This window comes from Plecotus auritus (genome assembly GCF_963455305.1).
Source record: "Plecotus auritus genome assembly, chromosome: 2".
NCBI classification, from domain to species: domain Eukaryota; kingdom Metazoa; phylum Chordata; class Mammalia; order Chiroptera; family Vespertilionidae; genus Plecotus; species Plecotus auritus.
The window spans coordinates 124276455-124303428 of record NC_137771.1 but is presented as its reverse complement, the minus strand read 5'-3'; the positions used below and the strand labels follow the sequence as shown (position 1 = coordinate 124303428).

Genomic DNA, 26974 nt, shown 5'->3' with positions numbered 1-26974 from the left:
AATCCCACTCCTGGAGCAGTTGCTCAGCTATTTATGTACAAAACAACAAAGTGCAAGAGTTTATAAATCTGTGTCTATACAATATTATGGTGAGAGTAAAGATTAAATTGTGAGGCCAGACTTGTGTTATATGATACTTGGATACCTGTGCTCCTTCAATGACTTAAAACTTTTCCTAGTGTTAAAATTAAGAACTAAAACTGCTAAAAACATAATGTACTAGTTCTCATCCATGACCGTTACAAACTAAGAAGGATAAAACTTAACCATTTTTCACCAATAACTCCTGATTCATGGGCAATAGTGATCAAAATTTTGTCCCACAGTTTAAGAGGAGAAAAAACATACTGATTTTCTTTCATCATTTTGAATCACATGTAACTCAAGTGAAAATACTATTGGTATACCTGCAAATATTGATTTAGGACAGCCAGGCTGCTTTTTTCCTCCATTTGGATAAAAATCTATATGTCCCAAGGGTTCTTTAATGCCTAAACCTGAGAAGAAAAGCATCCAAGAATCACAAAGTGCATATAATCAGATCAACAACACTTGTATAAAATAAATTCTCCTATAAATTTATTGAAAGAGACTTTTAAAAATTTGAATTGAAAATAAAATAAATTCAATTTTTAAGAAGATGAGTTTTTGTTACTAATTCCTCAAACTACAAGTGCTGGTGAGGATGCGGAGAACAAGGAACCCTCGTGCACTGCTGGTGGGAATGCAGACTGGTGCAGCCACTGTGGAGAACAGTATGGCATTTCCTCAAAAAACTAAAAATGGAACTCCCATTTGACCCAGTAATCCCACTTATAGGAATATACCCTAAGAAACTAGAAACACCAATCAGAAAGGATATATGCACCCCCATGTTCATAGCAACACAATTTACCATAGCTAAGATTTGGAAACAGCCTAAGTGCCCATCAGCAGATGAGTGGATTAGAAAACTGTGGAACATCTACACAATGGAATACTATGCTGCGGTAAAAAGAAGGAATTCTTACCATTTGCAACAGCATGTATGGAACTGAAAAGCATTATGCTAAGTGAAATAAGCCAGTCAGAGAAAGATAAATATCACATGATCTCACTCATTTATGGACTATAATGAACACCATAAAGTGATGAACAAAAACAGATCCAGAGACAGAGAAGCATTGATCAGACCGTCAATACCTCAGAGGGAAGGTAGGAGAAGGTGGGGGTCAGGGGAAGAGATCAACCAAAGGACTTGTATGCATGCATATAAGCCTAACCAATGGACACAGACACCAGGGGGTAAGGGCATGAGTGGGGGGGGGGTGAGGAGGGCAATTGTGGGATAAGAACACATATGTAATACCTTAATCAATAAAGAAAAAAATTATATATATAAAATACTGGTAAAAAAAAATAGCAACTTAGAAGCCCCTAGTGTATCTTATCCAATCACAGTTTCTCTCTTTCCTCTAAAAAAAAATATCTTTTCTATTAATAAAATCCTTCATTTTGCTATTCTTTATCATCTCAACATGCCTCACAAAACACTACAATTTAGATTTGTCCCTTTTGAAAAAAATATATAAGTTGACTCATACTTCATGTATGATTTTGTGCCTGGCTTCTTTAGATTATTAGTGTACAGGGTGGGGCAAAAGTAGGTTTACAGTTTTTCATATGGAAAATAATAAAAAAAAATTAACAAATAATGATACAAGAATAAACTCTGTTTCATGTACTCACAACTGTAAACCTAATTTTGCCCCACCCTGTATTTCTGATATCAAACCACATTGTCAGGTGAATATGCAGTGTCAAAAATCTCTGTTCCCCATATGTGATTGTCATAAAAAGATTACCAAAGATATCAACTCTGTGGCATCTAGTGGCAACTTAGATATGATGAGCTTTTCATCAAAAGATGTTGAGTATAGTTGGCCCACCATATCCATGGGTTCCACATCCTAGATTCAATCAACCACAGATCAAAAATATTCCAAAAAAAAAGTTACATTGTTTCTGACATGTGCTATGTAGTTAGGCCTATTATGGTTGCATCTCTATTGAACAGTCCAGATTTTCTTTCTTGTTATTATTCCCTAAACAATACAGTATCACAGTTATTTACATAACATTTACAAGTATTAGTAAGGGAGAGATGATTTAAAGTATGTGGGATGATGTGTGTAGCTTATATGCATACCGTATACTGTGCCATTTTATATATGGGACTTCAACAGAGCTGCAAATTTGGGTATCTAAGGGGGGTCCTGGAACCAATACCCCATGGATACCAAGTGATGACTGTATATGCCAATCCAAAAGAGTTTATTAGGAAAAGTAAAATATGCAAACAAAAATAATAAAAAGTATACAGAACTAATTCAAAAGGCCTAGGCAAATAGATATTGGGATTTCAGGAAGAAGAGTTCAGACAAAGAACTTAAGAGTAATTGGGCAACAAGTGTGCTGTGTGTAGGAATGTTAAGCTGATATACATAGTTAGAGATAAAGGTGACTTGAGATGTTGGGGCAAATAGATATTGGGATTTCAGGAAGAAGAGTTCAGACAAAGAACTTAAGAGTAATTGGGCAACAAGTGTGCTGTGTGTAGGAATGTTAAGCTGATATACAGAGTTAGAGATAAAGGTGACTTGAGATGTTGCGGCTATAGTACTCAAACTATGAAACTTTGGGCACTGCAGGTGAATTTAGATTCCAAATAAGGAGCAGAATTGCTCCCACTATAGTTTCAGTCAAATGGCATATAGACATAGAAGTTGAAAAATTGTTATCTATGGCATATATGGCATTTATATTCCTCACAAAGGCATTGCCACAAGGTAAATTCAGAGGAATATGAGAGCAAATAAATTACCTGGACCAAAGAAAAAGAAACTCAAGGAAACAGGGAAGTATGAGCAGTCCAGTGTCACTTCCTCCTGTCTCTATCTTAACACCATGTCGTCCCCATGCCCACAACCACAACACACCTTAATCAGAGCAACATACTAGCGAAGTGTAGACTCTGTAATCAAAAGGTTTCATTTTAAATTCTGCCTCCGCCACTTGCTGGCCTTGTGAACTTGACCCTAGCTTCCCCATTGGTAAAATGTGAATGATAATGTTTACATATCTCATAGGGACCTAGAAGAATTCCATAATTTATTCACATACACCTAAAGCATTGCCTGATGTATAGAAAATGTACAATAAATCTGTATATATAAAAGGCTCAGTGTCCATCCTTCCCTCCAACTGGTAGCTATGATGCGCACTGACCTCCAGGGGGCAGACACTCAATGCAGGAGCTGCCATGATGTGCACTGGCTATTTAAAAATAAACGGCACCATGGACCTGGCACCAACAAACCAACACTTGGCTTCCCCCAAGTGGGACACAGGCCCTGCCACCACCCCGGAGCAACACCCCACCAAATTGCATCCAACACTTCCAAGACCCCATGGTGCAAAATGTGGCCCACAGCCCAGCCCAGCCCAGCCCAGCCCAGAAATGGTCCCTGTGGGCACCAGGTAATGACATCATGTAGCAACGCCTGGCTTCCTCTCCCTAGCGACTAGCCTCCTTGGAATTCCTTCAGCCCAGGAATACGACTTGCTTTATAGCCAGGTGCAAACATTTTACAGTTTAACCAAATGTTTGTGAAGCATTTTCACATGCCTGATCTCATTTGATCCTCACAGAAGTCCTGCAGTAGGTAGATAGGAGACTCGGTAGAATCCTATTTTCTTTTCATTAGCCAAAAAATGGAGATTTGGAAAGTTTAGAAACTTGTCTCAATTGAAAAGAAGTAATAAATGGCAGACCTTGAAAATGACTTCAGGTTTTCTCACTGCACAGAATATAGTCAAACACTGCTGCAGTTAAATATTTTACCCTTTGTTCTCCCTGCATGATCTACAATATTGTGTTGATATTTACTGCTGTGTTGCTGACAATTACCTGAAAGAGAAGTTGGGGTGCTTCACTGGGCTGGAAAAAGTTAAACTAAATCAGAAAGCAGATCTAATTAAGCAAGTTTGTTCTATATATATAAAAGGCTAAGTTGACTCATGCATGCATGATACATATAAAGCTCTCGCTGGCACCAATCGCACGCATGTGTTTTGATCTGTCATTGTCGATCGTAAATTTGGTTATTTTTGTTGACATTATGAAGCCTAAAGAAAGTGGCATCACTGACAGAATGTCTGAAGACCAATTATTGCCACAATGTATCTCTGAAGCCAAAAGAAGCTGGCGTCGTTCATTGTAAATCAGATCCCAATAATCCAAATGCCACTAAAATGAAACAAATCAGTATCCTGTTTCCACATTAGATGCAATGACGTGTCCTATTCTTTTTCCACATGGTGAAAAAGGCTAAGGAATGGATATTGCATTAAGACTCAGAGACAACAGTGTAATTGACAATAATACTAGACAAATTGTAAGGAACTGAGTCACACAAATGCAGTATTATGGATTTCATCTCTCCATCCGGGACACCTTCAACCCTATTTTAAACATTGTTATATCATGTTGTTATTATTTATTTATTAATCAATTTATATATTATTTTCATATACATTTTACTAATTTTCTTTCATCTCTGACACTTCTATTACAGAGATATGGCAATAGCAATATTAAAATATATCTTCTGATTAATTACCTTTCAATGTGCATGAATCCATGCACCAGGCCACTAGTATTATTATAATCAGTGTCAAATGTATCAGGGTCATCTAAATTATTCCTTGTAAGTGTCTGTCCAATGTATTCTGGCCCCAACTATCAATAGTTATTAGAAATTTTCAGAAAGATTATAGAAATTATTTCCCTACCCATAGGGAAAGGTATTCCTTACATGTGCCTGAATTGCTGTGGTCAGTTCTAGTTGATAGAACTAGAAAATGGGTGGAGAGAATGGTAACTTAAATACATTAAGCATGGGGGAAATTGTGACCAAATCAATAAAACTGTCAATAGAATAGTCAAGATGAAATATTTTTTATAATTTTTAATTTTTTTTTTGATGACATGACAGTTCTTGAAACCTGAAGGAGGGACACTGAAGGCAAAGAGTGCCATTTGACACCACAGAATTTCACTAACTCCAAAAAATACTGCTTGTGGGAAATACAGTCACTACATAGTTACAGATGTATCATTACTTTATCTCCTACTCTTTCTATTCTTAGGTTCTCCTATCCAAGTGTTTACATCCCTTTTTTCATTTTCAAATAATTAATCAATAAATCCTGCATTGTTACCATCAGTATCAGAATGGATGACATCCACAAACTTTGCATCAGTGTAATGTAATCTGCCATTTGATGGTTTTCCGGAGAATTTTGGCCCAGCAGGGTCAAGTCCTGAAATTCAACAAAGAAACTATCAATCTATTATTCAAATTCTACTATAATGTTCACTAGATCATATGCTTGCATTATTATTACATCATAAATATAAACCTGTATAGTTTTAGCTTAAATCTGTCTAAAAACTAATTAAAAGATAAATTAAATTGGATGAATAGCAAGTATCTTTACTATGTTAATAACTAGAGGCCTGGTGCATGAAATTCGTGCACTGGGGGGGGGGTCCTTTAGCCCAGCCTGTGCCCTCTCACAGTCCACGACCCCTCAGAGGATGTCTGCCTGCCGAGGGGGATCGGGCCTAAGCTGGCAGTCAGACATCCCTTTCTCAGTCTGGGGCTCTCACAGTCTGGGAGCCCTCACTCCTTACCACCCCCCTGCAGCGGAGGTGGGAGAGGCTCCCGCCACCATCACTGCACTCACCATCCATAAGCCCAGCTGCACTCACCACCCATAAGCCCAGGCTCCGGCTGAGCGGCTCTCCCACAGGAAAACTCACTGACCTCATGGGGCAGCTCCTGCCTTGAGCGTTTGCCCCCTGGTAGTCAGTGCTTGTCATAGAGACTGGTCATTCCACCATTTGGTCAATTTGCATATTAGGGTTTTATTATATAGGATACTTTTTACCAATTTTCAGAGTTTATCAACAATACAGTATTAATAAGTCACACAAAAGATGCCTTAACAAAATATTGTAGTTTTTTAGCAATTTTATTTAAGAAGTAATTAGAAAAAATGGTAGAACTTTAATAATAAATAACTACTACTACTTCTGAGGGGGGGGAAATCAGTACCATCCCAGTCCTGTGCATTACTAATTCATCCTGGATCTATCTATAGGTCTAAAATAATTGTTAGGTGTCAGATGTAATTTGGGTTGAGATAAAATACATTTATTACTGTTTTATATTTAAATAAACATTTATTTATCATTCATTTCTCACAAAAGTTTACCACACACATAAGAAAAATATATTAAAAGTTTCATGAAATATGAATATATTTCTGATATATTTGAAATTCTAAATAAAAAATCTAGGCTCGCCAAAACCGGTTTGGCTCAGTGGATAGAGCGTCAGCCTGTGGACTGAGGGGTCCCAGGTTCGATTCTGGTCAAGGGCATGTAACTTGGTTGCGGGCACATCCCCAGTGGGAGGTGTGCGGGAGGCAGCTGATCGATGTTTCTCTCTCATCGATGTTTCTGACTATCTATCCCTCTTTCTTCCTCTCTGTAAAAAATCAATAAAATATATTAAAAAAAAAAAATCTAGGCTCATGATCTTCTGGATAGTGTCAAACAAAGGAGGGAGGAGATAAAAGTCAATGCCTTGATAACATATACACAATGGAAGATACATCATCTTAAAAAGAGATTTTAAAAAGTAAAATATAATGTTGATTATCTCAGGCTCTTCTATTATTCTTGTTTATTTAGCCCACTTACTGAATAAGGCAGAAAATTCTCTCTTCCTATAAGTGATTCTGATGTAGAAGCACCACATTTCCTGGACTTGTAAACTTTCATACTTGCTTGACATGTATAACCTTTCAAATTGGACTAATATGTGAGTAAACACACCTTAAAATAAAGTAGGTTTACCACCAGTTGAAACTGAGTTAATGTGGTGATTGAAAAAGAATGGGCTTTGGGTGCTAGAGACCTTCGTGTAAATTCTGGCTTAGCTGTTGCTAACTTTTTAACACTTTCACATTAATTCAATTAACCTCAGTTTTCACATCCATATAATGAGAATGACACTAAAACTGATCAAGGTAAGGAAGGTATACCGAAGGCTTATAAATACCCTAACAATCTGTACAAGTTATCCACTCCTCTCCCGTTTTGCTTCACTTTCCTAAAAACTCTTTTACCTTTTACTTACACTTGAAATTATTAAAAATCTCCTATGGACATCAATCTCCATAACTCTTAAAAAGCTAAATTGGTTGGGGAGGGATACTATCCTACCAGTTCTCAAATCACCATTATTCTAGTGGCAGGGGAGTACTAGAATTATTGGAGGAGGTCACTTCAAAATTATATAGCCATCTAACCACTATACTGTATACCTGAAAATTATATTATTATAATTGAAAAATAAACATTAAAAATAATAAAAAAATAAAATGAAATACTGATTGGCACTTAGGTTGACTGTGAGGTCTGGGAAACCACTTGGACCCCTAGACCACTTGTTGCTGAGAAATGGGGCCTTACTGGCTGGATGGCATCACAGGCAGGGAGAGAATCTGGATACCACCTTCCAGTAACAACTCCACACTAACGGAGTGGAAGCATATTGCCCTGCCTAGCGAGACCACTTCTGCCACTGTCCCCAGAAAACTGGTACATGCTTCTTAGAAGATGGCAAGCAGAGAAAAAGAAGCCCTGCATTCAAATTCAGGCTCTCTCACTAATTAGGCTACACCAGAGCTAGGAAGACCAGATGGCCCTGATTCTCCCATGATGGGTGGCTGTGCTGTGTGATTGTGGACTCAAGAACTCAAGGGGGCACCTTTCCCATCGTATCCTAGGTAAGTACAGAGCTCAACCTATGCAGCCATGCTCTGTGGCCTTAGGCCAATTCATCCCTACCATAAATGGGAGTCTCCCAGTATAAAGAAAATCTGTAATTCCAACAAAATTCACCAGCATTCCTAAAGAGAAGCATGAAAATCCATGTCAGCATTATCTGGTTATCAAGCTTACCGGATGAGGTAACTTTGTTACGGAAATATGAGGGTAACTGGGGTCTGGAATCCCTTAAATTTAAATACCAACTCCCAACTCTCCTATTGTTACAGTAAAATTTTTAAAAGAATTGAAATACATCAAATTTTGTGAAATTAAATATAGTACATGTTTATATTTTCAGTTAATATGTGAAAAAGCTTTATATTTAATGGACCAACGTTTTCTCTGTATTGTTAAAATAATGTTTGTAAAATTCAAATGGGGCTGCAGAAGTTGATCTGATTCTTTTCAATTCTATAAGGGTAACATGCTCAGCTAAGAACAAAACAAAACTTTTAAATCTAACTGAAATAAAGACTAGCATTTGAATATATAGTAATATAGAAAAAATAAATGTGCATTATTTTTATAGCTTAAATTTATAGCTATTAAGGTTTAAATAAGGTAACTTCTGATTTTTAAATGTATGTAAACACATTAATTGTATAAAAAAATTTACCTGTTATTCTTCCAAGTTGACCTTGAAATATCTTTCCAACAAATCCACTAATATGAGCCCCTAAGCTCATACCTATGAAATGAAAATTATCAAGAGATGCTCCATGCTTCTGCAATAGAAAGTGCAGTGTTACAATTATCATTTCATAAAATCACAAATTATACCTTTTGCATCAATATTCTAAAATTTGTTATTTTTTCTAGTTTAATCCATTTCTGGAAGATAGAAAATAAGATTTTATAATTTTAAAATAACTATATCTTTGTGCAACTTCTTCCATGAAATATCTGATTTTTCTCTACATATTTTTAATAATTACATTAAATTTTTATTTAAAAACCAGAGGCCTGGTGCACAAAATTCATGCACGGGTGGGGTCCCTAGGCCTGGTTGGCGATCAGGGCCGATTGGGACCAGGCTGATCAGTGTCAGGCCGCAGAGAAGGCAATAGTTGCCGGGCCAGGCACAGAAGGAACAGTGTCTGGATGCCAATCACTGGCACCCCACCACTGTGCGATTCCCCGCCTCCCCGCCTCTCCTTCCCTTGCCGTCGTGCCACCACCATGGTGGACAGGTGGCAGGCCAATCAGGGCCTACTGGTCAGGGGGAGGGACAGGGCACAAGAGGTTGGCCAATGGACCCGAAGAGGGAGCTGGCCCTCGGCCCCCCTGGGAAAGGGGCTGCATCCACCACCACCCATCCCTGGTTCCCCGTCCCAGCCTGGGGTTCAAGGGGGAGGGACCACGGGAGGTTGGCTGGCCCGGGGAGGTTGGCTGTGGGAGCACACTGATTGAGCGTCTGCCCCCTGGTGGACAGTGCATGTTATAGCGACTGGTCATTCTGAAGACTTAGGCTTTTATATACTATATATAGATGTTAAAACCTCTGTCATCTATTATCTAGGATAATATATGCAAAATAAAACATTTAATTAATAAATCATTGTATAACAATAATAATTAGACATTATTGGGTACTTACTTTGTACTAGCTACCTTGACAAGTGCTTTATAAATCTCATATTTAATATTCACAATAGTTCTGTAAGTCATTTATTTTTATCCTATTGTTCCTAGAACGTATGAAATGCAGAGTAAATATCATATGATCTTAAGTTGCCCAAAGCCACATGTACTTATTTCTAAAAGAGAAAAAGATGTACTTCTAGCCCAGGTCTGTTTAACTCCAAAATATATTCTCATCAGATTGTGTCAAATATTCTTGAAAGACTGAACAGTGTGGATCATCTTCATTTCAGAGATGATAAAATTAGACTCATGGTGTTTGAGTGATTTCCCCAGATCACAACAAGCTGGAGAATGATGAAATCTGATCTTTCAAGCCCAAATTTTAGACACCTCTCTGAGCTTCAGACACCCCTCCTTAGCGGGGGTGGAGGCAATTAGGAGCTTAAATGAGGGAGAATTTCTTCCCCCAAGCTCTCAAGAAGCAAGTGAGGGTCCATTTTACACAGTGACACATCCGATGGCTTGTTGAAGATATAGAGCATTTACTTCTAATGAGAAATTAGACTGAGGCTTTACAAGCTCAGGGAGATCATTTTCTTCAAAATTTCAGAGCAGTGCCCTGAAACCTGAGGGAGTATCACTTTCAAGTTTAGCACTACTGATCCTATCATCTCTTCCCCTAATATGAAGCTTTTGCGAGCAAAGCCACTCTTAGAAGCATATCTAACACTACAAATTTTTCTAAATTTTTCTATTTCACATTCATATTTCCCATACTTTAAAGTACATGTTAGTTAAAGAGCACTGCTATAAGGAAAAAATCAATTATGAAATTCATAGATTATCCATAACAACAGGTGAATCAATTACCTCTCTCTAGATGGATGGTTTGGCTTTGTCCACAGTTAAGTATATAAAAATAATTAGGATAAATTATTTTTGCCAATGATTATTATATAACAGGCACTGGTTAAAAATTAATTTTATTTAAAAGTTAAATATTGATATAAAGTTTTGTTATTCCAAATGTATAGCTAAGGAAATGAGGCAGAGAGTTTAAGCAATTGCTCAAAGTCACACAGATGATGGCATGGATTGGGTCTTGGAAACCTTCCAGTCTAGTTCCTAACCACTGCATGTAACTACTTGGATGTGACATGTTTGCTCAATTTGAGCAGAGACTTGGAAGTTAAGCACAACACAATTCAAAGTCCGTGAATGTCCCCCAAATCAAATGTCACCCTTCTTTCTCTCGAGTGCACATCACCACCACCTATATCTGGAACAGACATAGATCTCCATATGGATTGACTTAGTAAGGACAGATGATCTAAAACTGTCCTGAACTTATTTCACTCACCCCAACCCTGGACCTAAATGCTGGACAAATATGAATGAAACTAAGACCTCCTCCAAGGTTGGCAGAAATAAGCTACTTTTTCAAATTGTCTTTCTCTAATTTTTACCAATTTACACTTGATTAACTATAAATTATAAACATACTAGCCATACATTAGAAAGACTAAAGTATCTAATGATTATATAGTTTATTAACTATGTCTATATAGAATCATTATCATATCTTGAAATCTGTATAGAGATAAAAAATTAAAATCTTAAAAGATAAAACACAATAACTTAGTCTTTAACATATTTTTTAAATAAAGACAGGTCACATCTAGGTATAAAATTATCCATTTACATAAACAAAAAAGGATGGCTGCATACATTAGCATATCAAGCTGTAATTCTGAATTTTGAGAAAAAAGCATTAAGCATTAAAAGTATGAAAAAAGCATTATTTTATTAACACTTGGTAGTCTTGCATAACCCACTGTATATTGTATAACATATATGATACGTAACATTTCAGACTTACCAACAGCTTCTGAATGCACTCACTCAAACTCACAGCAACTTTTCTGGTGTTTTTAACTGCTCTATTGTAAATAAAAGTTGTGGCACCCCGGTTCCAGTCCACCACAACTATATTTACATCATGTTGATTCAACAAGATCCTTAGAAAGTTCTGAAGCCAAGATGGAATGGAGCCCAGTGGTCTGTATCCATGAATAAGCCAGACTGTTTTCTTACTTGTGTTGAAGTTAACATTAAGTGAATTATCCTGCTCCAACAGTGGCTCAGCACAATTTAGGTTGTTCCTTGTATACATTATCAAAAACATCTCCATTTTGGGATTAAACAAATCTCTGAAGGAATCCTTTATAGTTAGCTCAGAAAATTTAAGGCATGTTCTTTTATTCTCTGGAAAAAAAAATTCAGTCAAGCTGAGTACTGAGATAGTATTTGATTCCATTCCCATTGCTCTTGCAAAAAGCAAAATTGAACTTGAAGGGTAGAGAGAATGTACCAGTAATTTCATTAGCACTTCACAATTTACTGAGTAACTACAATGTTGATGTGATGATTATGTAAAAAGAATTTTTGAACTATAGAAGTATTTAAAATTTACTATAAAATATAGAAATAAATAAGATTGGTTAAAAATTAAGAATTATTTTTATCTGTACCATATAGCAATAGTTTGAGTAAAATTATTGATATTATTAATAAAGCAATAAAATTAGGTAAGTTGATTATGAACTTTAATTGATATTCTGCAGAAAATAGTTACATATGGATAAGCATTAGAAAAAATATATTTTACCTGACTAGTGATCAAATAAATATAAATAAAAAATAAGTTATCATTTTCTTCCTATCAAATTAAGCAATAGTAGAAAAATCATTTTAATACTCAATATTTGTGAGGGTAAATGTAACAAATATTCATTTACATGGATATTGATGTATAATACAGCATCCTTTTGACATTTTATATGTGTGTGTATATCACACAGATAATCTTAAAATATTTATTCTTCCTGATTTTCTTTCTAGGATGTATATTAATAAAATAAACAATTATATTAAATGTAAAGACATTAGTCACAGGGTTATGCATAAGCACACCAAAATTTAACACACTTTAAATATCCTCTTATAAGTCTTCTCATGCATATGTTCATCTTATCTATCTACCTTCCTACCTACCTACCCACCTATCCATCTATCTATCCAACCTAGAAGGAAACAGGGCAGAAAATACATGACTAAGCCAAATCAAAAGTAGTAGCCATTGCTGGGCTGTGAGACAGTGACTGCATTATATTTTCTTTCTCATAGTTTTTCAGAATTGTAATTATTTTTCAAAATAAGTATATAATACCAATTTTAAATAAGATTATATGCTTGTACTACTTCTGAATGTTTAACTTGGTAAGAAAATGTGAGAAAACTGTTTCTTAATATATAAGAAATTCACAGAAGTGTTAATATACTTTATCACAGTAATATCACTTATAAGATTGTCCCAAGAAAAGAGTTCCCACACACATTAAAAAATTAACCAATATAATTTCAATACTGGAGAAATAAAAGTTATATAAATGCCCAAATAATAATTTGATTAAGTGATATATATATATATATATATATATATATATATATATTTGATAAATATAAATATATTTTAATATACAAATATAATATATATGATAAACCATAATAATGTTATTATTTATTCATTAAAATCATTCCAGTTTGGAAAGTATATATGTGCTATTATCACAATTATTTAGAAGAAGATATAGGAGAAAGGCAATGAAGGAAAACAAGACCTACATTTAACTCACAAGTTAACAGTGAAGAGATACTTGGACAAGATACTTGGAAAATTTCTGATACTTCATTTATTCTAAGTATAGGGAATGAGAAAATTAAGAAAAGGGATAAATCAAACCACAGTACAGTATCAGTTCTTACTAGACTATACAAATTATATAAGGAATTGTGTCCATCCATATTCCCACCATCTGTAACTGTAAGAAAGCCAAATACAATTGATTTATCCAAACTGCTGGTCCATTCCAAGCCAGGTTATATTTTACTTGACCTTGGAATGAGTAATGAGGAATAAACCAATAAAATCCCTGCTAGGATATAAGGAAAAGAGATCACCCAAAATAATCAACAGAGATATCTATTATCCAATACCAGCTGTAGAAGTAATTGCAGAAAACTATAATACACTTATTGGACTGCAAGGACAATAATGTTTCAAGAAAAGGAACAGGAGGCCATTAATATAAAATTTATTGGGGTAAAAATACCATAGATTAAGATGAAACATGGAATAATGAGAAACTCCTATTAAGAAAAAGTAAAACTACAATTGCAGAATAGGAATTCACATTAGTAATATTAAAACACACATGGAAAGCTCACTTTAAAGTAAGAAAAAAGAAATAAAAATTAAAATTATAAAAGAAAACATAGATATGGGACAGACAATGATAATTCAAATTAAAAATCATCAGTGTTCTCCTGGGTGGAGTGGGGGGAGAAATATGGATGAGGGAGAGAATAGTAGTTACAATATTTAAGAAAATAATTGCATGCCAGTGTGCAATATTAATGCCATATTAAATGTTAACTACAGTACTATATAAAACTGTCCACACAACTTTCTACACACTAAAAAATATGTAAGTATAGCAGACAAGAACAAAATGATAAAGGAAATATAAAAAGTAGAAAGCATAATAAAGATAAAATTACAGTAGAAAAAAATGATATATAAACAGTTATGTAGTTTTATAAAGCCTGAATATTAAAAGCAAGGGATCTCAACTTTCATAGAAAAAAAATATTTGAAAGAAGCACACACAGGATATTTTCAATAGAGATGTGAGTATATTCTACTCAAAATAAAGTGAAAGGAAAGTGTGTTAATATACTAGATTTCAAACAATGACTCCAAATTAACATCTTTTCCTGAATCCATTCCATTTGTGTGTTTTTCTCCCGTCATAGGTATGGTGGCTTGCTCCACTTGCAGTAATATTTTATATCTTGATTGATATGATTGTTATATACCATATAAAATATGGTGAACATATTTTTACAAACTCATAAAAGTGTATATTTAAATAATACATTTTATGGTGTATAAAATTAAGTTTAATAAAGTTAAGTTTAAAAACTTGAAGCATAGAAAAGGTATATTTTTGCAAAATAGAAAAATACAAAGCTTAACAAATCATTTTTACAAGCTAGATTAACTCTAATATCAAACATAACAAATATAGGACTCAAAAAAATAATATAAACAAAGCCACTTTACAATCGAGGTGGAGCTGCAATCTCCAGAGGAATTGTATTGCATTGCAGATCTTACTCCTTAAACATTGTATCTCAAACAACTGTTTGCAAAGATAACAAGAAAACAGATATTATTACTACTGTATTAAAAATTAAAAGCATACTTTAGAATTAATTTAGCTTATTAGCATCTATATAAATGACTTTCTTCTATTGAAGTAATTGTTCCCTTTCCTTTCTCATAAATATCCCTTGCCTTCACCTTCTAATCAGAATATTACTTGGCTTTCTGCCTGAATCAGTGCTTCCCACTGAGCCATTCTTTTCAATCTCAAATAAATGTTGTTGCCTCTCACATTGGCCTATTATTTTTAGGTTAACAGGACAAATACACAGACACACACATAGGACAAATACACACATACACACAACTACATGAGCTATACACCATTCTAACTCATGCAGCAATCTAAAACAAAAATTCCCAAGTAATATGCTGACAAACATACAGAGCAGTTCATAGTACAATCCATAGCATAAGACTATGACAAGAATAACTTTAATTAGTACTATCTACAGATATAAAAGGCTAATATGCAAAGTGTCCCCTCAGAAGTTTGACTGGGAGACTGAGAGTTTGATGGCTTGCTATGATGTGTGCTGACCACTATGGGGTGGCACAGAATGAAGAAAGGCCCTGGCCGGCAGCTAGAAGGCCCTGATTGGCCCTGATTGCCAGCCAGGCCTAGGGACCCTACACATGCATGAAATTCATGTACCAGGCCTCTCGTTTTGAATAAAATAAAATATAAGTATTTTTAGTAAAATGATAAAATGCTATTTATTTAATGCCAATAGTGATTATTATATTAATGACTAAACACTAGTGACATATTTCCATTAAAATTTAAAAAGCATAAAAACATCTGCTATCAAACTAAGGAATTTTTTTAGCACTCTAATTTGGCAAAAAGAAAAAGAAATATGATGTAATCATTGAATGCAGACATTATTCTTTTTTTCTTTTTTGCATGTAATATACCAAAAATGTGGAAATAACAATGAAAGAAATAATCCAATAGGAAATTTTAGCATCTATACTAACAATAGAAGAATATGCAAATTGTCCGAGATGCCATCACGTAACGACTGTTCAGCAGGCTTCGTCCCTGCCCCCTGCTCAGGCAGCTACAAGGCCCAGGGTAGGTAGGATAGGATACGATAGGAAAGGATAAGAAAGGAGAGGGAGAGGAAGGCAGGCCAGCATGCAGACAGGCCAAGAGGAGAAACAGAAATACAGAAAGGGAACAAGAAAAAGATGCAGGAATGGAAAAGGGAAGGAAATGCAGGGCTGCATGCAGGAGGGGGTAGCAACCACGGTGGGAGGAGCAGCTACACCCGGCAAGGGGAAGGGTGCAGGTGGCACGGGGCAGGGAGCCCTGCCCAGATGCGGGAGGAGGGCGGTGGCCCCCGGCACGTGCCATTGGGACGGAGGCGTGGACAGTCCGAGGCCTTCAGGGCAGAGGTGCTCCTGCTCCGCAGCAGCAGTGCCCAGGCCATGCGGGCCTTGGCCACCCTCGCTGGGTCAGGCACCCTGTGCAGGGAGGGGAGTCTCAGCTTAGCTGGGGTGGAGTCGGACACTAAGGAGGTTACCGCTTTCATTCCCAAGGGCTGGACCTCAAAGACACTGGCCAGGGTTAGATTGGTAGCACGTTAAGTGTACTTTGTTGACTAGAAGATGGGGCATCCCGAGCAGGGAATAGGAGGAGGATGACTGTGGGGAGGCCAGGGAAGGGGGGCCAGTGAAGGCCTGCCTGGGGCTGGACCTAGGCTGGGTGTTAATGCCCCCCCGCCCCAATGGAAGCTTTAATATCAAAGTGTGCTCAGGCAGGGCTGGAAGCAGGTCCCAGAGAGGAAAGGGGAAGGTTTAAAAGGGAAAACAATGAACATGGCAGGGGGCAGAGGCGGGGTAATAATAAAAAGGAGAGAGAGAAGCAGGATTCAGACTCACAAGGGAAAGGCGAATGGGGAAGATGGTGGGAGGAGTAATAAGGAGACAGACATGGGTCATAAGGTGGATGAAAAGAATGGAAGACAAATTCGACAATATGAGTAAGAACCAAGAGGAAATGAAGAAGAACAAAGAATAAATGAAAAATGACATCGCTGCTGTAAAGAACTCAATAGAAAGCATCAAGAGTAGACTAGAAGAAGCAGAGGACCGCATCAGTGAGCTAGAAGACAAGGTAGGAAAAAATACCCAAGTAGAGCAGCTTCTAGAAAAAAAAAAATAAAAAGCAGGAGGAGAGCCTAAGGGAACTTTGGGACAACAGGAAACAAAACAACATCCACATAATAGGGGTTCCAGAAGGAGAGAAAACTGAGCAAGGAATAGAAAACCTGTTTGAAGAAATAATGACAGAAAACTTCCCTGATATAGGGAAGAAAAAACCCACACAAATCCAAGAAGCTCACAGAGTCCCAAGCAAAATGAACCCCAAAAGACTGACGCCAAGGCACATTATAATTAAATTGGCAAACACCAACGACAAAGTAAGAATCTTAAAAGCGGCCAGAGAGAGACAGAAAGTTACATACAAAGGAACCCCCATCAGACTAGTAACTGATTTCTCAACAGAAACTTATCAGGCCAGAAGGGAATGGAATGAAATATACAAAGTCATGCAAAGGAAGGGTCTGAATCCAAGAATACTGTACCCAGCAAGGCTATCAATCAAAATTGAAGGTGAAATCAGGAGCTTCACAGACAAAAAAAGACTAAGGGAGTTTATTGCCACCACACCAGCGATGCAAGAAATGCTAAAGTGTCTGCTGTAAAAAAAAAAAAAGAAAGAAAGAGGAGAGAGAAAAATGGCGGCGGAATAGACAGACGTGTTCCGAGCCTTGTCCCGGAGCAGAAAGAAAGAACAGCTGAGGGTCGCACTAGGAGTGTTTGTTGGCAAGTTGGGGGACAGCTGAACTCCAGAAGAAGGTGGGAGACTGCTAGACGGGGTTCCCCTGACCTGGCAGCTCCCACTGCGGCTGGGTCCCCTCCCGGAGCTGCGGGCTTGGACGCGGAGTCGCCGCCATCTGGAACCGGAAAGTGGAGTTTATTGGAAGCCTGAGAATCCACAACTGCGGCACCCACAGAACAGCTGCGAGCCCCAGAACAACGCTCCCCAATTGGCGCAAACACACGGGTTCAGAGGAGCTCTACACTCCACCACGGAAAGGTCAGATTTCGCCTAGGATAAGGTGAGGTCTCTGGTCCCAGCACGAGAGAGGAACGCGCGTTTTGCGGGAGCTGGAGGACCAGGGAAGTCTGTGCCTAGAAAAATCGGTGGCTGCTGGGGCTGGCGTGATCTGTGAATGTGGAAGGGGGTCCTCAGAGCTGCTAACAGAAGGGCTCTCTAAAAAGCAACCCATTTTGATCTGAAGTGCAGGGACACCCTAAGAATTTCAGGGGTGTGCTAGACTTACGCGCAGCCACGGAGTGCGCACACTTGGGCTTTTTCCTCTTGAAATTCTTGCTTCTGATTACTAAGCCCAATTCATAGGTTCACCCAGTTGGGGACACCCTGGGAGACTGCAGGGGAAAGTTGTTTTTCTGGAACCTGGGGATCGGAGCGGGGAGTGACCATCGGAGAGCCAGCTCTGAGGCAGCCCACTCCCACAAACCGGTAGTGAGTGCCACAGAGAAAGAAGGCTCTAACACTCCCTAGAGAGGCCATAGATAAACCCGGAAGTCAATCCAGAAACACTGCCACCCAGGGGCTGAATCACAAATTGACTCTTGTGTAATCAAAAATAAAGGAATACAAATTAAGACACACCGCCTGCTTAAAATCAGGACTGGCTTACATCACTGAAGAGCAGTGGAACGCAGGGAACTGCAATACTGTCCGGACTGAGAAACAGGCGTGCCAAACAGAACAACAGAGGAAGTGAATGACCTTCACTACTCCACATTTTATTTTTATTTTTTATTTTTTTATTTTCATTTTTTGCATCTTTTACTCAAGAAACTAATTTTTTTCCTCATTTGATTTTACCTTTTTAATTATTACATTTTTATTTTCAATCCGTATTATTACTACTGCTATTTTATCTTTTTTTTTTTTAAGTGTCATTTTATTTTCTCTTCATTTTGTTTTGGGATTAATGTTCTACATTCTATTTTTATCTTTCCTTTAGCATCATTTTACTCTATCTCAAATCTACCTTTATGCCATCACTCTCTTCCTCACTTTTCCCTTTTCAGTGTCCTGTTTATCTTACCCCTTTCCTGCTTTAGATTTTCCCTATTCTTTCTGTTTACCCCCTTTTAAAATTTCACTTATATATCTAATCTCCAATCCCCTGCTCCAAGTCCATACACACCTCTCTCTTCGCTGTCTTAACTATCCAAAAACTTGTTTTTCTCTCTGTCCTTTTGTTGTTGTTAGCTTGAATGTAGATTATATCGAATTTTTATGCTTTTTTGTGAGATTGTTTTGCTTATTCTTCTTTTGTTTATTTTTTTGTTTGTTTAGTGCTTCTGTTTTCCCTTACCTCACTCAATATTAGTTGGTGATGTAGTTTGTATTAATCCCCAGGTACTTGTAGCTGGCATTTGCTGGGATAAGTGATTGTTCTATTGGAGTTTTATCCCCAATATATATAGTCTGTTTCCCTTTCTCTCTTAGTCTCTTTCTTGTCTCTCTTACTTTTTTTTCCTTCTTTTTTTCCCTTTTCCCAATTTCATTTTGACACCCCCTTTTTTCTTCTTCTTCTTTCTTTCTTTTTCCTCTTCTTCTTTCTCTACTATCCCCTAATTTGCCTTTCTCTGGTGGTCACCTTTATTGGAGGTTATTAATATCGTGAATACATTTCTGTTCAGTGCCTTGTGTGTTGTACCTGGTAGTGCTGTATTTTGTGCCTTTAAATCGACGCAGGAGAGAGAGAACTACATAACCAGACACCCAGAGAAGAGAGACCATGGGGAGACAAAGACACAGCCCGCATATGAAAGAAAAGCAGGCATCACCAGAAAAGGAAGTAAACGAAATGGAAGCAAGCAACCTTCCAGAAAAAGAATTCAGAGAAATGGTCATAAGGTGGCTGAAAAGAATGGAAGACAAATTCGACAATATGAGCAAGAACCAAGAGGAAATGAAGAAGAACCAAGAAGAAATGAAAAATGACATCGCTGCTGTAAAGATCTCAATAGAAAGCATCAAGAGTAGACTAGAAGAAGCAGAGGACCGCATCAGTGAGCTAGAAGACAAGATGGGAAAAAATACCCAAGTAGAGCAACTTCTAGAAAAAAAAATTAAAAGGCAGGAGGAGAGCCTAAGGGAACTTTGGGACAACACGAAACAAAACAACATCCGCATAATAGGGGTTCCAGAAGGAAAGGAAGCTGAGCAAGGAATAGAAAACCTATTTGAAGAAATAATGACAGAAAATTTCCCTGATATAGGGAAGAAAAAACCCACACAAATCCAAGAAGCTCACAGAGTCCCAAGCAAAATGAACCCCAAAAGACCGACGCCAAGGCACATTATAATTAAATTGGCAAACACCAACGACAAAGTAAGAATCTTAAAAGCGGCCAGAGAGAGACAGAAAGTTACATACAAAGGAACCCCCATCAGACTAGCAACTGATTTCTCAACAGAAACTCATCAGGCCAGAAGGGAATGGAATGAAATATACAAAGTCATGCAAAGGAAGGGTCTGAATCCAAGAATACTGTACCCAACAAGGCTGTCAATCAAAATTGAAGGTGAAATCAGGAGCTTCACAGACAAAAAAGGACTAAGGGAATTTATTACCACCAAACCAGCAATGCAAGAAATGCTAAAGGGTCTGCTGTAAAAAAAAAAAAAAAAGAAATAGGAAGCGAAGAAGGAACACAGGTGTAAAGAATAGGAATGGCGACAAATAAGTACCTATCAATAATAACTTTAAATGTAAACGTATTAAATGCCCCAATCAAAAGACATAGGGTAATGGATTGGATAAGAAAACATGACCCATATATCTGCTGTCTACAAGAAACCCACCTCAGAAAAAAAGACGCACACAGACTGAGGGTGAAGGGATGGAAAAAGGTTTTCCAGGCAAATGGAACTGAAAAAAAAGCTGGGGTAGCAATACTTATATCTGACAAATTAGATCTCAAACTGAAGGACATAACAAGAGATAAGGAAAGACACTTCATAAGACTAAAGGGAGCAATCCAACAAGAATAATAACTCTGGTAAACATATATGCACCCAATACAGGAGAACCCAAATACATAATAAAACTCCTGGAGGATATCAAGGGAGAGATTGACAGCAATACAATCATAGTAGGAGACTTTAATACCCCACTATCACCATTGGACAAATCCTCTAAACAAAAAATCAGCAAAGAAACATCAATCCTAAATGACTCACTAGACCAGATGGAATTAATTGACATCTTCAGAACATTTCACCCCAAAGACACAGAATATACATTCTTCTCAAGTGCACAAGGGTCATTTTCAAAGATAGACCATATGTTGGGACATAGGCAAAGTCTCTTCAAATTCAAGAAGATAGAAATCATATCAAGCATCTTCTCAGATCACAGTGGCATAAAACTGGAAATCAACTACAATAAAAACAACCCAAAGAAATCAAACACATGGAGACTAAACAGCATGCTATTAAACCATGACTGGGTTACCAGAGAGATCAAAGAAGAAATAAAAAACATCATGACAACAAATGACAATGAAAACACTACAATCCAAAATCTATGGGACACAGCGAAAGCAGTCTTGAGAGGGAAGTTCATAGCTCTGCAAGCCTACTGCAAAAAACAAGAAACAGGGGTAATAAATTACCTAACCCAACAACTCAAAGAGTTAGAAAAAGAGCAACAAGAAAAGCCCAGTGTAAGCAGAAGGAAGGAAATAATAAAGATCAGAGCACAGATAAACGACATAGAGACCAAAGAAACAATACAAAAGATCAACAAAACCAAGAGCTGGTTCTTTGAAAGGATAAACAAGATTGATGAACCTCTAGCCAGGCTCACCAAGAAGCAAAGAGAGAGGACCCAAATAAACAAAATCAGAAATGAAAGTGGTGAAATAACAACAGATCCCGCCGAAATACAAAGGATTGTTAAAAAATACTACGAACAACTCTATTCCAACAAACTGGACAACCTGGAGGAAATGGACATATTCCTAGAAAAATATAACCTTCCAAAACTTAATCAGGAAGAATCTAAACAGCTCAACATGCCAGTAACTATGGAAGAAATTGAAGCAGTCATCAAAGAGCTTCCGGCAAACAAAAGCCCGGGGCCAGACGGCTTCACAGGAGAGTTTTACCAAACATTCAAGGAAGAACTAAAACCTATCCTCCTCAGACTATTCCAAAAAATTCAAGAGGAAGGAACACTTCCAAGCTCCTTCTATGAAGCCAGCATCACCCTAATACCAAAACCAGATAAAGACAACACAATGAAAGAGAATTACAGGCCAATATCCCTCATGAATGTAGACGCCAAAATCCTCAACAAAATTCTAGCAAATCGGATCCAGCAGTACATCAGAAAGATCATACACCATGACCAAGTAGGGTTTATCCCAGGAATGCAAGGATGGTTCAATATCCGAAAATCAATAAATGTGATACATGACATAAACAAATTGAGAGATAAAAATCACGTAGTCATATCAATTGATGCAGAAAAAGCATTTGACAAAATCCAACACCCTTTCTTGATAAAAACTCTCAACAAGGTGGGAATAGAAGGATCATACCTCAACATAATAAAAGCTATATATGATAAACCCACAGCTAACATCATACTCAATGGGCAAAAACTAAAACCATTTCCCCTAAGAACAGGAACAAGACAAGGATGCCCACTCTCACCACTCCTGTTTGACATAGTACTGGAAGTATTAGCCATTGCAATTAGACAAGAAGAAGAAATAAAAGGCATCCAAATTGGAAAAGAAGAAGTAAAGCTGTCCTTATTTGCAGATGACATGATATTGTACATAAAAAACCCGAAAGACTCTATCAAAAAACTAACAGACTTAATAAATGAATTCGGCAAGGTAGCAGGATACAAAATTAACGCCAAGAAATCTATGGCATTTCTATACACCAACAGTGAACTTACAGAAAGAGAGACTAAAAAAGCAATCCCATTTTCCATCGCACCAAAAAAATTAAGATACTTAGGAATAAACCTAACCAAGGAGGTAAAAGACCTATATGCGGAAAACTACAGGACACTGAAAAAAGATATAGAGGAAGATGTAAACAGATGGAAGAACATACCATGTTCATGGATTGGTAGAATCAATATCATCAAAATGTCCATACTACCCAAAGCAATCTATAGATTCAATGCACTCACCATTAAAATAACAACAGCATATTTCACAGACCTAGAAAGAACTCTCCAAAAATTCATCTGGAATAAAAAAAGACCCCGAATAGCCACAGCAATCCTGCGAAAGAAGAATAAAGTAGGAGGGATCTCAATACCAGATTTCAAGCTGTATTACAAAGCCACTGTCCTCAAAACAGCCTGGTACTGGCACAAGAACAGACATATAGATCAATGGAATAGAATAGAGAATCCAGATATCGACCCAAACCAATATGCGCAATTAATATTTGACAAAGGAGGCATGAGCATACAATGGAGTCAAGACAGTCTCTTCAATAAATGGTGTTGGGAAAATTGGACAGATACATGCAAAAAAATGAAACTAGATCACCAACTTACACCATACACAAAAATAAACTCAAAATGGATACAGGACTTAAATATAAGACGGGAAACCATAAAAATACTAGAGGAATCCACAGGCAGCAAAATCTCAGACATATGCCAAAAGAACTTTTTCATTGATACTGCCCCTAGGGCAATGGAAGCCAAAGAGAAAATAAACAAATGGGACTACATCAAAATAAAAAGCTTTTGCACAGCAAAAGAAACCATCAACAAAACAACAAGAAACCCCACTGTATGGGAGAACATATTTGCAAATGGTATCACTGATAAAGGTTTAATTTCCAACATCTACAGGCAGCTTATACAACTTAATAAAAGGAAGATAAATGATCCAATAAAAAAATGGGCAACGGACCTAAATAGAATCTTTTCGAAAGAAGACAGAAGGAAGGCCAAGAGACACATGAAAACATGCTCAAAGTCACTTATTATCCGAGAGATGCAAATCAAAACGACAATGCGATACCATCTCACACCTGTCAGAATGGCTATCATCAACAAATCAACAAATGACAAGTGTTGGCGAGGATGCGGAGAAAAAGGAACCCTCGTGCACTGCTGGTGGGAATGCAGACTGGTGCAGCCACTGTGGAGAACAGTATGGAGTTTCCTCAAAAAACTGAAAATGGAACTCCCATTTGACCCAGTAATCCCACTCCTAGGAATATATCCTAAGAAACCAGAAACACCAATCAGAAAGGATATATGCACCCCTATGTTCATAGCAGCACAATTTACAATAGCTAAGATTTGGAAACAGCCTAGGTGCCCGTCAGCAGATGACTGGATCAGAAAACTATGGTACATCTACACAATGGAATACTATGCTGCCATAAAAAAAGAAGGAATTACTACCATTTGTAGACACCTGGATAGAATTAGAGAACATTATGCTAAGTGAAATAAGCCAGTCAATGAAAGAAAAATACCACATGATCTCACTCATTTAGGGATAATGAAAAACATTATAAACTGATGAACCAAAAGATAGTTACAGAGGCAGTAAAGCATCAAACAGAGTGTCTAATTACAGCGGTAAGGTTAGGGAGAGGTGGGGGAAATAAGAGATCAACTGAAGGACTTGTATGCATGCATATAAGAGTAACCAACGGATGCAAAACATTGGGGGGTGAGGGCAGGTATGGGAGTGGGGTGGGGGTGGGGGGCAATGGTAGGATATGTACACATATAATACCTTAATAAAAATTTAAAAAAAAAAAAAGAAAAAAGAAAGAAAGAAATAGGAAGCGAAGAAGGAACACAGGGGTAAAGAATAAAAATGGTGACAAATAAATACCTATCAATAATAACTTTAAATGTAAATGGATTAAGTACCCCAATCAAAAGACATAGGGTAACGGATTGGATAAGAAAACACGACCCATATATCTGCTGTCTACAAGAAACCCACTTCAGAAAAAAAGATGCACACAGACTGAGGGTGAAGGGATGGAAAAAGATTTTTCAGGCGAATGGAAGTGAAAAATAAGCTGGGTAGCAATACTTATATCTGACAAAGTAGATCTCAAAGTGAAGGACATAACAAGAGATAAGGAAAGACACTTCATAAGACTAAAGGGAGCAATCCAACAAGAATAAATAACTCTGGTAAACATATACACACCCAATACAGGAGCACCAAAATACATAAAAAAACTCTTGGAGGATATCAAAGGAGAGATTGACAGCAATACAATCATAGTAGGAGACTTTAATACCCCACTATCACCATTGGACAAATCCTCTAAACAAAAAATCAGCAAAGAAACATCAATCCTAAATGACTCACTAGACCAGATGGAATTAATTGACATCTTCAGAACATTTCACCCCAAAGACACAGAATATACATTCTTCTCAAGTGCACATGGGTCATTTTCAAAGATAGGCCATATGCTGGGTCATAGGCAAAGTCTCTTCAAATTCAAGAAGATAGAAATCATATCAAGCATCTTCTTAGATCACAGTGGCATAAAACTGGAAATCAACTACAGTAAAAACTATCCAAAAAAAATCAAACACCTGGAGACTAAAAAGCATGCTATTAAACAATGACTGGGTTACCAGAAAGATCAAGGAAGATATGAAAAACATCATGGCAACAAATGACAATGCAAACACAACAATCCAAAATCTATGGGACACAGCGAAAGCAGTCTCGAGAGGGAAGTTCATAGCTCTACAAGCCTACTGCAAAAAACAAGAAACAATGGTAATAAATTACCTAACCCTACAACTCAAAGAGTTAGAAAGAGAGCAACAAGAAAAGCCCAGTGTAAGCAGAAGGAAGGAAATAATAAAGATCAGAGTGGAGATAAACGACATAGAGACCAAAGAAACAATACAAAAGATCAACAAAACCAAGAGCTGGTTCTTTGAAAGGATAAACAAGATTGATGAACCTCTAGCCAGGCTCACCAAGAAGCAAAGAGAGAGGACCCAAATAAACAAAATCAGAACAGACCCCACCGAAATACAAAGGATTGTTAAAAAATACTATGAACAAACTGGACAACCTGGAGGAAATGGACATATTCCTAGAAAAATATAACCTTCCAAAACGCAATCAGGAAGAATCTAAACATCTCAAAAGGCCAATAACGATGGAAGAAATTGAAGCAGTCATCAAAAATCTTCCAGCAAACAAAAGCCCAGGGCCAGATGGCTTCACAGGGGAGTTTTACCAAACACTTAAGGAAGAACGTAAACCTTTCCTCCTCAAACTATTCCAAAAAATTCAAGAGGAAGGAACACTTCCATGCTCCTTCTATGAAGCCAGCATCACCCTAATACCAAAACCAGATAAAGACAACACAATGAAAGAGAATTACAGGCCAATATCCCTCATGAACATAGATGCTAAAATCCTCAACAAAATTCTAGCAAATCGGATCCAGCACTACATCAGAAAGATCATACACCATGATCAAGTAGTATTTATCCCAGGAATGCAAGAATGGTACAATATCCGCAAATCAATAAATGTGATACATCACATAAACAAATTGAGAGATAAAAATCACATAGTCATATCAATTGATGCAGAAAAAGCATTTGACAAAATCCAACACCCTTTCTTGATGAAAACTCTCAACAAGGTGGGAATAGAAGGATCATACCTCAACATAATAAAAGCTATATATGATAAACCCACAGCTAACATCATACTCAATAGGCAAAAACTAAAACCATTTCCCCTAAGAACAGGAACAAGACAGGGATGCCCACTCTCACCACTCCTGTTCGACATAATACTGGAAGTATTAGCCATTGCAATTAGACAAGAAGAAGAAATAAAAGGCATCAAAATTGGAAAAGTAGAAGTAAAGCTGTCATTTACAGATGACATGATATTGTACATAAAAAACCCGAAAGACTCCATCAAAAAACTAATAGACTTAATAAATGAATTCGGCAATGTAGCAGGATACAAAATTAATGCCAAGAAATCTATGGCATTTCTATACACCAATAATGAACTTACAGAAAGAGAGACTAAAA

General features: G+C 37.2%; 1 protein-coding gene across 5 annotated transcripts in view; it reads right to left on the bottom strand.

Moving 5' to 3' along the window:
* LIPI (lipase I) overlaps nucleotides 1-26974 on the bottom strand; it is a gene marked incomplete at its 5' end in the record, with an annotated part of 66970 nt that overhangs the window by 30446 nt on the left and 9550 nt on the right. For 3 of the 5 annotated variants that reach the window (XM_080657009.1, XM_080657010.1, XM_080657012.1), the window contains 4 exons: nucleotides 408-497; nucleotides 5263-5364; nucleotides 8562-8670; nucleotides 11409-11794. In XM_080657009.1, the coding sequence (XP_080513135.1) occupies nucleotides 408-497; nucleotides 5263-5364; nucleotides 8562-8670; nucleotides 11409-11794 (687 nt within the window). The remainder of the gene's footprint in view (nucleotides 1-407; nucleotides 498-5262; nucleotides 5365-8561; nucleotides 8671-11408; nucleotides 11795-26974) is intronic. The other 2 variants (XM_080657011.1, XM_080657013.1) reach the window with 2 other exon arrangements.